The sequence below is a fragment of the Camellia sinensis genome, chromosome 15 (genome assembly GCF_055761805.1).
Source record: "Camellia sinensis isolate YWXY chromosome 15, ASM5576180v1, whole genome shotgun sequence".
In the NCBI taxonomy this organism is placed as follows: domain Eukaryota; kingdom Viridiplantae; phylum Streptophyta; class Magnoliopsida; order Ericales; family Theaceae; genus Camellia; species Camellia sinensis.
In genome coordinates, this window is record NC_138975.1 from 142,697,489 (window position 1) to 142,712,022 (window position 14,534).

At 38.9% G+C, this 14,534-nt stretch overlaps 1 protein-coding gene across 9 annotated transcripts in view; it reads left to right on the top strand.

Annotated features, from left to right (window-relative positions):
• The window catches only part of LOC114280810 (putative cyclic nucleotide-gated ion channel 20, chloroplastic), a 95,652-nt gene that overhangs the window by 63,324 nt on the left and 17,794 nt on the right, over positions 1 to 14,534 (top strand). For 8 of the 9 annotated variants that reach the window (XR_014356868.1, XR_014356869.1, XM_028223200.2 and 5 more), the window contains 2 exons: positions 5,587 to 5,716; positions 7,340 to 7,586. Coding sequence is in view for 6 of the 9 variants with exons in the window: in XM_028223200.2 (XP_028079001.2) it covers positions 5,587 to 5,716; positions 7,340 to 7,586 (377 nt within the window). In the remaining 3 variants the exon portion in view is untranslated. Of the gene's footprint in view, positions 1 to 5,586; positions 5,717 to 7,339; positions 7,587 to 13,566; positions 13,768 to 14,534 lie in introns of all 9 variants that reach the window. The other variant, XR_014356870.1, reaches the window with a different exon arrangement.

The following is a 14,534-nucleotide window of genomic DNA, read 5'->3' on the forward strand; positions in this document are numbered from 1 at the left end:
TTACATTTTTTGAATCCCATTGTGAATTTCAGGACCAGAACTCGGGGATGATGATTGGGCGTGCTAGGATGCTTGAAGGTCTTTACTACTTTGATGAAGTACCTGTTAGTAATAAAAAAGCTCAGAGCTTTAATAGTACTAGTTCAATCTCTATTCGAGAAAAAATAATGCTATGGCACTATAGGCTAGGACATCCTAGTTTTCTTTATCTGAAACATTTATTTCCAGAATTATTTAAAGGGATTGATTGTTCTTCTTTTCATTGTGAAAGTTGCATTTTTGCAAAATTTCATCGCTCTACTTATTTGCCAAAACCTTACCAGGCTTCCAAACCTTTTTATTTGATTCATAGTTTGGGGCCCTTCTAAAATCACTACTCTTTCTGGTAAAAGATGGTTTGTTACATTTATTGATGACCATACCCGCTTATGTTGGATTTATTTGATGAATAAAAAATCTGACGTGAAAAATTTATTCACAAATTTTTATAATATGATTGAAAACCAATTTCAAACCAAAATTGGTATTTTACATTCTGATAATGGAACAGAATATTTCAATGAGCAGTTGGGTGAGTTTTTGGAAAAAAAGGGGATTTTACATCAATCTACATGTCGGGATACCCCTCAACAAAATGGCATTGCAGAACGAAAAAATAAACATCTACTTGAAGTAGCACGTGCTATAATGTTTTACATGCATATTCCTAAATATTTATGGGGTGAAGCAATTTTAACAGCCTCTTATTTGATAAACAGGATGCCTACAAAGGTGTTAACATACAAAACACCTTTTGATTGTCTCAAAACTTTTTTTCCTGACACAAGGTTGTTTTCTGATTTACCCGCCAAAGTTTTTGGATGTATTGCCTATGTTCATGTTCCCAGTCAATTTCGTTCAAAACTTGGCTCCCGTGCTATAAAATGTGTTTTTTTGGGTTATTCCTCAAACAAAAAGGGGTATAAGTGTTTCGATCCTCAAACCAAGAAATTTCATGTGAGTATGGATGTGTCATTTGTGGAAACAAAATCCTATTTCCCCAACACTTCTCTTCAGGGGAGACAAGTGGAGTAGAAGACCGTTTTTGGGATATTTCTATCCCACTCCCCAATGTCATTTATCCTACACAAACACCACATCTGTCTGATAATGATCACTTAGGAGAACCAAGTTCTATGGTGCCTAGTCAAGAAGATTCTTGTTTAGGGGGAGAAGTACTACAAAAAGATCTAAATCCTGAGCTTCAGGTTTATACTAGGAAGCGATTTCATCTGAGGAATAATGACCCGAATGTCCGTCCTAATGACCCGAATGTCCACCCGAGTTCTGGCATCGAAATTTTAGGTAATCCTATTCTTTCTATTTCCGACCTTGATGTTCCTATAGCAATTAGGAAAGGTGTCCGAAATTGCATTAAACATCCTATTGCAAATTACCTCTCCTATCAAAGACTGTCTAAAACCCATAGAGCTTTCACATCTAGGATTTCACACTTGTTTGTTCCAAGGAATATACAGGAAGCATTGGATGATCCGAATTGGAAATTAGCAGTCATGGAGGAGATGAATGCTTTAAGGAGAAATGGTACTTGGGAGATAGTTGATCTACCCAAAGACAAGAAAACAGTTGGGTGTAAATGGGTGTTTACGATAAAATGTAACGCAGATGGAAGCGTTGAGAGATACAAGGCGAGACTGGTGGCTAAAGGCTTCACTCAAACTTATGGGATCGACTATCAGGAGACGTTTGCTCCTGTTGCTAAAATAAATTCCATCCGAGTACTGTTATCTCTTGCAGTAAATTCAGATTGGCCACTACATCGACTTGACATTAAAAATGCATTTCTCAATGGTGATCTTGAAGAGGAGGTGTTCATGAGCCTACCGCTGGGATTTGAGCAGAAACTTGGAAGCGACAGAGTATGCCGATTGAACAAGTCATTATACGGACTCAAACAATCACCAAGAGCGTGGTTTGAACGCTTTGGGAAGGCAGTTATCAGTTGTGGCTTCTCGCAGAGTCAAGCAGATCACACAATATTTTATAAACATTCAAAAAACAGTAAAATTGCAATTTTGATTGTTTATGTTGATGACATCATTTTAACTGGTAATGATGAAGCAGAGTTAGCAGCCCTCAAAGAGAAACTCGCAAAAGAATTTCACATTAAGGATCTGGGAGCCCTCAAGTATTTCCTCGGAATGGAATTTGCAAGATCCAAGGAAGGTATATTCGTTAATCAGAGAAAATATGTTCTTGATCTCCTTGGAGAAACAGGTATGCTTGGTTGTAAGATGGTGGAGACTCCGATCGAGCCTAACTTGAAGTTACAAGCTGCTAAGGCTGAAGAAGTCAAAGAGAGGGAACAATATCAGCGACTTGTAGGGAAATTGATTTACTTGTCTCATACGCGGCCTGATATTGCCTTTGCAGTCAGCATGGTAAGTCAGTTCATGCACTCACCAGGGGCAGAGCACTTTGAGGCCGTTTATAAGATCTTAAGATATTTGAAAGGAACTCCAGGGAGAGGCTTACTGTTCAAGAAACATGGACATCTTCAAGTTGAAGTATACACAGATGCAGACTGGGCAGGAAGTGTTACAGACAGGAGATCAACATCCGGATACTGCTCCTTTGTAGGTGGGAACCTAGTTACATGGCGGAGTAAAAAACAGAATGTGGTAGCTAGAAGTAGTGCAAAAGCAGAGTTCAGAGCTGTTGCCCATGGAATCTGTGAAGTAATGTGGATTAAAAGAATTCTTGAAGAATTAAAGCTTTCTCACCCGACACCTATGAAGGTCTATTGTGACAACAAAGCAGCTATATCTATAGCTCATAATCCAGTTCTACATGATCGCACAAAACATATAGAAGTGGATAAACATTTCATCAAGGAGAAAATCAATGCTGGCATAATCTGTATGACCTACCTTCCAACAGGTGAACAATTAGCTGATGTGCTAACGAAGGGACTGCACAAGAAGCAATTTGTAAGCTGACTAGCAAGCTGGCTATGGAAGATATCTTCAAACCAGCTTGAGGGGGAGTGCTGGAAATTTGTGTTAATGTATATAATAAGATAGTGGCATATGATAGTGGTGTTGGTGGCATATGATAGTGGTGTTGGTGGCATGTATAGAATATGATAGTGGTAGATAATAAGATAGTGGCATATGATAGTGGTGTTGGTGGCATGTATATAATATGATAGTGGTGTTGGTGGCATGTATAGAATATGATAGCGGTAGATAGTGGTAATATATAATATGTAAGTGGCATATAATGGGTTATAATGATGTTTGTAATATCTCCTATATAAGGAGTGTCATTTGTTCTTGTAAGATAAGAAGTTTTGAATATAACAGAAATATATGCCTTCTTCCTCATATTTTCGGAGTTCTTCTTCCTCATATTTTCTAAGTCCTTCCTTCATGGAGACCTAACAGAAGAGGTCTATATGGATATTCCTCCTGGTTTTGCGGATGCTAAGTCCAATGGTAAAGTATGCAGGCTCCGAAAGTCTCTTTATGGGTTAAAGCAGTCTTTGAGGGCTTGGTTTGAACGGTTCGCTGAAGCTATGCTTAAATATGGGTTCAAACACTCCTTTCATTGTAAGACCACAGTTCTTATTGTCTATATTGATGATATTGTTCTGACAGGAGATGATGTTGAGGAGATTCCTCGTTTGAAAGAATACTTAGCCAAAGAACTTGAAATCAAGGACTTAGGCCATTTGAAGTATTTTTTGGGCATTGAAGTAGCTCGGTCCAAGGGTGGCATCTTCATATGCCAGAGGAAGTATATACTTGACTTGCTAAAAGAAACTGGAATGCTTGGAGGTAGACCATGTGATATACCTCTAGAACCAGCCAGAAACTGAGTGAGGATCAAGAGGGAGATCTAGTGGACAGGAAGAGATACCAGCGACTAGTGGGTAAGCTTATATACTTATCCCACTCACGTCTAGACATTGCCATTGCCATTGCCGTGAGCATGGTGAGCCAGTTTATGCATGCTCCTAGAACTTCCCACTTGGAGGCAGTTATGAGAATCCTGAGATATTTCAAGTCTTCTCCTGGAAAGGGCCTCTATTTATAAAAACATGGTCATCTCAGTGTGGAGGCATTTACTGATGCAGATTGGGCTGGATCAGTCACTGACAGACGATCGACTTCTGGATACTGCACATGTGTGGGTGGCAACCTAGTCACATGGCGAAGTAAGAAACAGAATGTGGTGGCTAGATCTAGTGCTGAGGCAGAATTTAGGGCGATGGCTCAAGGTGTATGTGAGTTACTATGGATTAAGCTATTGTTGGGAGACTTGGGAATCCATCAGACTGATTCTATGCGATTATATTGTGACAACAAGGCCGCAATCAACATAGCTCATAATCCAATTTAGCATGATAGAACTACGCATCTGGAGATTGATCGGCACTTCATCAAGGAAAAACTTACTAGTGGCACCATATGTATTTTGTTTGTGAAGACTGGGGACCAACTAGCTGATGTTCTCACCAAGGGACTAGGGAGCAAATCATTTCATGACATTCTCAATAAGCTGGGCATGAGAGATATCTCCGCACTAGCTTGAGGGGGAGTGTTAAAATAGGAAATTGTTATAATAGGAAATATTAGAATAGAAAATAATTGTATTTATTCCTTTTTTTTCCTTTTTTGTGATTGCTCAGACTATGCCTGTAATTGCTCAATTATCAATATAAAAGGGAATGAAGTCTAACTCATTCCCTAATTCTTTCTCTTCTCTAAACCTACAGATACCGTAATTGTTAGGAGAACAAGAGACAAATTAAAACATGCATTTGCCAGATGACGGCGTCCGTGCAGATGATGACACCATCATACGAATGAAGATATCAGCATGTTAAGGTCACCTCACGACGATTTCCAGACTTCAATAACACTTTCTAGGGTAATATCAAAGTGCTCTAATACCAAATTCAAGTGTAAAGTGCAAGAAATTGAGGGTAGGGTAACACTCTCAACAATTCTAACAAGTTCCAAACCCAAAAACATGGATTTCTTTTCCTTTCCCTTTTTCCAAATAGATTTGGGTCGAAACACTGCTTTGTGCGTACTGACTTGTGATGAACTGCAATGGAACTCGTCATGCTCCTTTGTATTAGTCATAGATAGAAATTAAGCACTAAATGTTCTCAAAGTTTCCGTTTGTGTTTAGGTTCTATTTGCCTTTATTTCTCAGTTCCACAACTTTTCTTTGATTCAAATACTATCCAAGTAGAGTGTTATTTACATAACATGGTTGGTGAAGAATTAGCACCCAAAAGTTTTTAAAAGGAAATGAAAAAAAAAAACTATGTTTTATGAAGTGATCTTTATTCTTCAATGCATAGTTGTGGTTATTGTATATGGTTGTGCATATTAATTACATAACATGATTCATGAAGGATTACCACCCAAGAGAGAGAGGGTAATCTATGTTTCATGAAGTAATCTCTGTTCTTCATTGCATAGTTGCAGTTATTGTATCTGTTTGTGCATAGAATATATGCTATGGAATGCTAATTAGCAAATCGACCCATATAATTGTTCTATAATGCAGGCAAGTTCGTCAATCAGAACGCTATAATTGGGCTGCCACCAGAGGAGTAAATGAAGAAATGCTATTGGAGAATTTGCCGGAAGACCTTCAGAGAGATATTCGACGGCACCTCTTCAAATTTGTAAAAAAAGTGAGCTTCAAAGCTTGGCCCATTTGATTACCATAGTATTGCTAGTTAGTTACTCATGTGTGATGTTTAATAATTAGAGTAGTGCATATTTTGTTGTTAGATCTTTTGGACTACGAATTATCCAAGTTTAGAAGACTTTCCTATAATGAACCATAGAGGATCCATTATTATATAATGATATCTTGATGTCCTTCATTGAATTTAGTGTCTAAATGTTAAATTATCTTCAATCTAATCTCAATTAATGTTGACTTCCATAGAAAACATATTCTTAATTTTTGTTGCAAATGTTAATTGTACGACAAGAAATACTTATTTCACATGAAACTCAAGAAATACTCATGTTTTTGAAACTCAAGAAAGCAACCTTTAAGGCTAGAAATTTTGCAAAGTGTGAATTTAAATTAAATCTGCTGCAATTTTGAGAAAGTTCACTGTTTGCTGTCCCAGTGATAAAACAGCACTGTTTGGGTTTTTTTGGGACTGTTTGGTGGTCAATAAATCAATTTTTCATAAAACTAGAGTCATACCAAAAATCCCTAAGGATATTCTGAGTGGCCAGGGAATCCATTTGACAACTTTTAGGGCCCTTTTCATCAAATGAGTAAAACCAGGGAGACTTATTTTCAAGTCTTTTCCAAATTATATTTTATCATTATTTTGCGCCAAATAAACTCAACTTGTTGGTCTTTTGAAGTTGGAACGATCATATACACACATAACAATTTGACTGTTCGAATAGAATTGGAATCTGGAATAAAAATAGTGCATTTTGGAATAAAACCTGAAAGAGTATTTGTAATGAGCGCAATAGACGAACGTTTCAGTGGATTTCTCATTCGGTATATTGGTTGGAAAACAGACTTTTTTCGGTTCTTCATAGTCAGGTTACGATGTCGGCGGATCCGGATGTGTTGGCCTTTGTAGATTTTGTGGATGATTTGGTTTCTTAGTCTTTGGCCTTTTGTGGGCTTTGGTTTTGTATTCTTTGCATCACCTTGATGCTTTTTAATAATATCTGAATTTTATTTATCAAAAAAAAAAAATTGTTTTCATAACATTGATTTTGTAGTTAAATATGTTGACAATGGCATTATCGTTTATCAAAAAAAAAACACTCCCTACATTTTGGATTCTGACCATTGCTTGGTCAATGTGTTCACTTTTTGCTAATAAATTAAGTTTTGTCATTTAATTACCATCACTGAATTAACTCCTGCCAGGTTTAGAAATCTGAGGTGTGACAATTGTTCACTCAGGTTTTGTGATATTGAAGATTTGATGAATTTGTGCTTTGTATAGTTTTTTCTTTTCCTGGGTGCATATCACATCCTAATTCCTACCTTATGTTTTAAGGCTTCTCATTTTATAGTGTGTATGCTTATCAGTTTTAAGGATGATGGCTCCCATCTTTATTAAATGGATTATCTGCTTAGTGGACGTTTACCTGTAAATGCTCTCGTAAATCAAAGTGAATCCTTTCAAACTTTTTGGTACCTCTGAGTGCACCCTAGAAGTAATTAATTGTTTCCAACTTGAAGATGAGATAATCAAATGATAATCTGTGTCTTTATGTTAACTATCCTATGTTCTCTAAGGACATTCAAATGTATCAATTTCCAGGTCCGTATTTTTGCCCTAATGGATGAACCTATCTTAGATGCTATTTGTGAGAGGCTAAGACAAAGAACATACATAGAAGGAAGCAAAATTTTATACCGTGGTGGTCCCATTGAGAAGATGGCTTTTATTGTCCGAGGGAAAATGGAGAGCATTGGAGAAGATGGTCTTCCAGTTGCCCTGTCTGAAGGAGATGTTTGTGGTGAAGAACTTCTTGCATGGTGCCTTGAGCATTCTTCTATAAATAAAGGTACAATTATGATTTGAAGATGTCATTTGCTTCTCTCGGTTCATGGACTAATTGCCTCTTTGATATCTCACTATTTGGGCTAGCTATGCTTGAACCTAGTTGTATGTTCTCAAATGTTTTCTGTTTGGGATGACTTGATCTCTACATATATTCTATGTTTGTTACATTCTATCCAAATTCTACTTTCTTTTTCTCTTTGTTTGCCAAAATTCTATTTCTACATATAAAGGAAAAGAATAAGAGGAAAGAGGAGAAATTGCATGGCACGGTACAACTAATAGTCTTTCCAAAGTTTTTCTTCATTCAATGCTTTTAAATATAACTAATGTGTCACTATAACACTACAAATACCGAGCCATAGCTTGTAACCTGTGGAAATTGTAAGCTTTTTGTATATATATATATTTTTTTTGATACATCGGAAGTAAGCTTTTTGTATATATTGTGTTATAATACAAAGAATACATCTGATTATATAGTAATCCTAACCCTAAGACTAAAGAGGAAAAGAAAACATCGCCATGTATATACACAATATACACTACCATATATATAAACCTAGCCTAATATTCTCACACCCCCGCTCAAACTTAAGGTGCTTTAGCAGAAAACACTGAGAGTTTGCCAAGAAGAAACTGAAACCAAGTAGTGGTGTGAGTCTTGGTAAAGAGGTCAGCAAGTTGCTGAGTCGAAGAGACAAAAGGAAGCGAGATAGAGTCAGACTACAGATGCTGACGGACAAAGTGACAATCAATCTCAATGGGCTTTGTTCACTCATGGAAGACAGTGTTATGGACAATTTGAATAGCACTACGGTTATCACAATAGAGGGAGGTCAGAGGAGACTAAGGGATGCCCAAGTCAGAGAGAAAACAACGATGCTAGACAACTTCAGTAGTAGTATGACCCATGGCACGGTACTCAGCTTTGGTAGTAGAACGGATAACAACAGTTTATTTCTTGTTTTTTTAAGAAATCAAGGAATCGCCAAGAAACATACAGAAACCAAAAGTGGACTTACGATTTGTAACATCACCAATCCAATTAGTATTAGCATAGGCTAATAAAGCTAAGGAAGAAGTAGCAGACAACAACAATCCTTGGAAGATAGTACCGCGAAGGTAGCGATGAATCCAAACCAAAGCAGCACAATGCGTAGAACGAGGAGCAGAAACGAACTGACTAACCACATGAACAGTATAGGTAAGATCAGGATGAGTAACCGTCAGATAGATTAAGCAATCTACAAGCTGTCGATATAAAGTAGGATCAGGCAGAGGAACACTATCAGTAGTGTTAAGTTTCACATTAAGCTCAATGGGGTATCAGCAATCTTAGTGTCAATAAGACCAGCACGGTGAATAACTTCATTAGCATACTTGGCTTGACACAGAAAATAGCCCGTGGGAGAAAAAGTCACCTCAATACCAAGAAAGTACCGTAATAAGCCCAAATCCTTCATTTCGAAGGTGCAAAAGAGATGTTGCTTGACCTCAGAGATAGCAAAAAAATCATAACCAGTAATAATCATATCATCCACATACAGTAATAAGACAACAAAACCAGCAGAGGTGTGGAGGAGAAACAAAGCAGAGTCCTGGGCAGAAGGATAACACCCAAGCTCAGTAACAGCAGTCTGAAAGTGATCATACCAAGCATGAAGAGATTGCTTCGGACCATATAGAGCACGCCGAAGACGGCAAACTTGTCTAGAAGAATGGTGGAAGCCATGGAGAGGACGCATGTAAACCTCCTTAGCAAGATGACCATTAAGAAAAGTATTCTTAACATCCATCTGATAAAGAGGCCAATGACGAACAGCAATGACAAATATCAAAGTACAGACAATATTTATCTTGGCAACAGGGCAAAAGTCTCCTCATAATCAATACCATACTCTTGTGAAAAACTCTTGGTAACCAGGTGAGCCTTGTATCGCTTAAGAGAACCATCAGAATGAGTCTTGACTTTGTAGACCCATTTGCAGCCAATCAGATTCTTACCAGCAGGCAAAGGAACCAACTCTCAAGTACTAGTTTTCTATAAAGCAGACAATTCATCCTCTATAGTTTGAATCTAATGAGGATGCTGATAGGCCTTCTTGTAAGACTGAGGTTCTGAAAAAAGAGTGAATAACAGACAAAAACGTACAGTATGAAGGAGAAAAACATGTTTTAGCAAAACCGAGTTTGATTACCTGTTTACAGATGCTAAGAGGATACTTACGGTTAGCAAGATTAGAGTCGTTAGAAGCAGGAGGATCAACACCAAGGGCAAAGACAACTAGTGAAGGGAGAGCCTTGCGACGAGAATAGACTAACAATGGAAGGCGAGAAGGAGCCAGCAGGGGAGAAGGTGGAAAGGATGTAATAGACTCATGGGGTACAATGGAGAGGGACTCAGTAGGAGGGGGTTAGGAGGAGAAAAAGGAACAAGCTCATGGAGAACAGTAGATATGTACTCATCAAGAGGGACATCAGAAAGAAATGGATCAATGTGAACCAAATCCTCTTTAGAAACTGAAGCAGTGAGAGGCAGAAGTTGAAACTAAGCTAGACGTTCCAAAAAAGCAACATGGCCGGGAGACATAAAGGCTACTGGAAACAGGATCATAACAGTGATAGCCTTTTTAAGTAAGACTGTAACCCAGAAAGACGCACAGGACAGACCAGGCACTAAGTTTTGTCTTATCTTTTCGGGAAAGGACAAAACACATAGACCCAAAAACATGAACGAGAGAGTAATTGGGAAGCTGGGAAAACAGAGCCTCATAAGGAGAACGACCAGATAGTAGGAGGTAGGCATACGGTTAAGAAGAAAAGCAGCGGTAAGAACGGCTTTCCCCCAAAAGAGAGCCGGAACAGAGGCAGAAAGAATGAGAGATCTAGCTGTCTCAAGAAGATGACGGCGTTTATGCTTAGCAATACCATTTTGGGCAGGTGTATCAGTATAGGAAGTTTGGTAAATGGTGCCTAAATTAGCTAGATACTCACAAAACTCAGTTTTAAAATATTCCCCACCCAAGTCAGACTATAACAATTTAATAATAACCCCAAACTATGTAGTTATCATATATATTTGGTAGAAGTCAGATTTGTGAGTCATAAAATAAACCTAAGTATAGCGGGTGCAATCATCAACAAAAGACACGTAATATGCAAATCCCTTTTAGTGAGAACAGCAGAGGGTTCTTAGACATCAGTATGCACAAGAGAAAAGGGAGAAATAGAAATAGTACTTTTATTAAATGGTAAAGCTGACATTTTGGCAAATTTACACCCCCGACATTCATCGATTTGACTAGGAGAAACTTTACCCAACACTCCTGACTAAGTTAAAGACTGTAAGCGGTCAACAGACAAATGATCTAGGCGAGAATACTATAAATAAAACTGACTCGACTGAGAATCTAACTGAAACAAAGAAAGTGCAACTGAAGGGGTGGATAGAGGAAAATGCAAGCTTTCTACCACATAGAGATCACCAACTCTACGGCCGGTCCCGATTTACTTCTTAGACACCCGATTCTGCACACAACAAACAGAAAAGGAAAAATTAATATCAAAACCAGAATGACTGATAGATAATAAACTGATAGATAGCTGAGGAACATAAAGAACAGCGGGAATAGTAACTGCAGATATGGCAAAGGTAAGACAAACCCAATAGACAACAGATATACCAAACCCATTAGCAGTATTAACAGTAATAGGAGAGGGGGATACAGTTTTGAAGTAAGGAAATGTGAGGAATCATATGATGAGAAGCACCAGAGTCTAAAAGCCAGACAGAAGAAGATATACCTAAAGAGGACCTAATCAAACCTGAATAAAGAGAAGTAAGAGCGGAGGCAAAAGGGGATGGCTGAGAGATAGACAAGATGTGCTGAAGCTAAGCAATCTCGGACTCAAGGAAGCCAAGTCAAAATTTGGAACTGGAGTAGATGCAGTATAAGTAACGGGAGACCGAAAGTTATTTTGAGTAGGAGCTCGGGACTGTGACTGAGACTAAGACTGAGACTGCTGAGAAGATGCAAGACCCTTCTTGGGACAGTTGTACTTCCAATGGCCCCTTTGATGGCAGAAAGCACACTCATTGGAAGCCAGGGGCCCTTTCTTGGGCTTTGTAGTGGCCGAACGCTGATGAGAAGGTGGGGTTGATAGTAGTGGAGGTTGGCCAGGAGCCAGGAAGACAGATGGAGATAGAGTCTAACTGGCTGTCTTAAGACGGGTTTCCTCGAAGAGGAGCTCACGAACAATAGCATCCACAGAGAAAATAGGAGACCGGTGAAGAATGCTACCACGAATAGCCTCATACTGAGGGGGGAGAGCTGTTAGGAATTGCACTAATTGACCCTGCTCCCGAAACTTAATATAAGCATCTAGAACCTTGAGGCTAGATGGTTCCATAAGAGCCAACTGATCCCAGAAACTTGTCATCTCAATATAGAAGTCCTGAATAGACTGATCTCAATGATGAGCACTCTGAATAGTTGTTTCCCAACTCATACCGCTCGGCAAAGTTGGACTGCTGATAAACACTTCGTAAATAATCACATACCTTTTTAGCGGTACTGTATTTAGAAAACATCATCCCATTACGGTCATCCACTGAATTATGAAACCATGTCAGAACTTGGGCATTATCACTGTTAGAATACTTATTTTATTTTTGTTCTTTTGTTAATATTTACGTAAGTTGAGGGTACATTTGAGAATATATATTGTATATATGTTATATTAGGAATTTGCAATTTTAGGCAATTCCCTTTTCTTTGTATTTCCTTTTTTCTATCATAGATTAGGGCTATATAATTGATGCACTCTTTGTAAACATACACAATTGAATGTGCAGTTTTATTTAGAAAACTTACATGGTATCAGAGCAAGGTTCGAAACCCTAGCTACTTTGCTTGTCGCCATCGTGATTCGCTGGGCCTCAGTCTCATCGATCTTGACCCCTCCTTGGTTCGTCTAGTTCGTCTCGCAAAGGCCTCTCTCTTTCTCGCGATCTCTATCTGATTCGCAACTATCTACTTCTGCTTCAGTCTCTCAGCTTCGCCTCTGAAGTTGTAAGTCGTGGGTTCTCCAGTCTGGTTCATAACCCCTCTGCGGTCAACATCCCTGGTTCCTCGCGATCGGCTTCAACTTCAACTCTTACCTCTCAGTCGCCTTCGACTATTGTCTGCTCCAGAGTTACTCTTGTCTATTAGTGTGTGTGACTCTTGACCCAGTTGTGTATTTCTATTTGGACCAAACTAGTTCATTATTATTATAGTTTGACCTCTCAGATTTTGATTATTACACTTGACCCTAGTTTGGCTAATTTGTTTTATCTTGGAGTTGTTACACTTATGACCCTCATCTCTCTGGTTATTACGATGTCTTTGGCCTTTGATGAGTGTGCCTTTTGCCATCAACGAGGCTATTGGAAGTATCATTGTCCCAAGAAGGGATGTCTGTCTGGCTAGTATTATCAGCAGTCTCGGACCCAGCTTTGCTCTTCTTCTCCAAGTAATCTTCAGGCTTCCGTCGGATCTACTGCATCTGCTCCAGCTCCTAATCCTGACTTGGCTTCCTTGAGTGCTCAAATTTGTCAACTTTAGCATACACTGTCTACCTCCCAGCCATTCCTGTCTACCTCCATTGTTTCCTCTCTTCATTCGGGTTTGCTTGGATCTTCTTCAGGTATTTCTTCATCTGTCTGGATTTTTGACTTTGGTGCCCCTCATCATATGACTCCCCATCTTCCCTTACTTCAAAATTGTACTCCTCCTCCTTTTCCTATTATTGTCAATGTTACTAATAGGTCTGGTATGTCTGTTATATCTGTTGGGTATGTCCTGCCATCTACTATGTCTGTTGTCTTTATTCCATCTGTCTTTTATGTTCCTTAGTTATCTGTCAGTTTATTATCTATCAGTCAGCTTGATGCCTTTGGTTTTGATGTTATCTTTTCTTCTTCTATTTGTTCTGTGCAGGATTGGATGTCTAAGCAACAGATTGGGACTGGTTGTAGAATTGGAGACCTCTATGTGGTGAAAGCTTGCATCTGCCTATGACTACCTCTCCGACTACCTTTTCTTCTTTTCAATTAGATTCTCTGTCTAGTCCTTTCTATTTGTGGCATTCCAGATTAGGGCATTTGTCTGCTGACTGTTTACGATCTTTAGCTTAATCAGGTATATTGGGTAAAGTTTCTCCTAGTCAACTTACCGAGTGTCGGGAGTGTAAACTTGCCAAAATGACAGCCTTACCTTTCCATAACAGTACTTCTATATCTGCTACACCGTTTTCTTTAGTTCATACTGATGTCTGGGGCCCTTCTCCTGTCCTCACCGAGGGGGTTCTGCATACTATGTGTCATTTGTTGATGATTGCACCTATTACACTTAGGTTTATCTTATGACTCATAAGTCCGATTTCTATTAGATATACCGTACCTTTAAGTCTATGATTACTACTCAGTTTGGGTCTACCATTAAAGTGTTATGGTCTGACTTGGGTAAGGAATATTTTTAAAATGAGTTCTGTGGGTATTTGGCCAATTTGGGTACCATTCACCAAACTTCCTGTACAGATACACCTGCCTAAAATGGTCGGGTCGAGCCGAGCGTAAACACCGTCATCTCCTTGAGACAGCTAGGTCTCTTCTCTCTGCCTCAGTTTCGGCTCCATTCTGGGGGGAGGCAGTTTTTGTTGCTATTTTTCTTCTCAACTGCATGCCTACTCCCCTTCTTTCTGGTCGGTCTCCTTATGAGGCTTTGTTCTCCCAAATTCCTAACTACTCCATTCTTCGTGTGTTTGGGTCTGCTTGTTTTGTCCTTTTTCCCCGCAAAGCTAGGACCAAACTTAGTGCCCGGTCTGTCCTCTGTGTCTTTTTAGGTTACAGTCTTACTCAGAAAGGCTACCACTGTTACGATCCTATCTCTCGTCGCCTTTGTGTCTC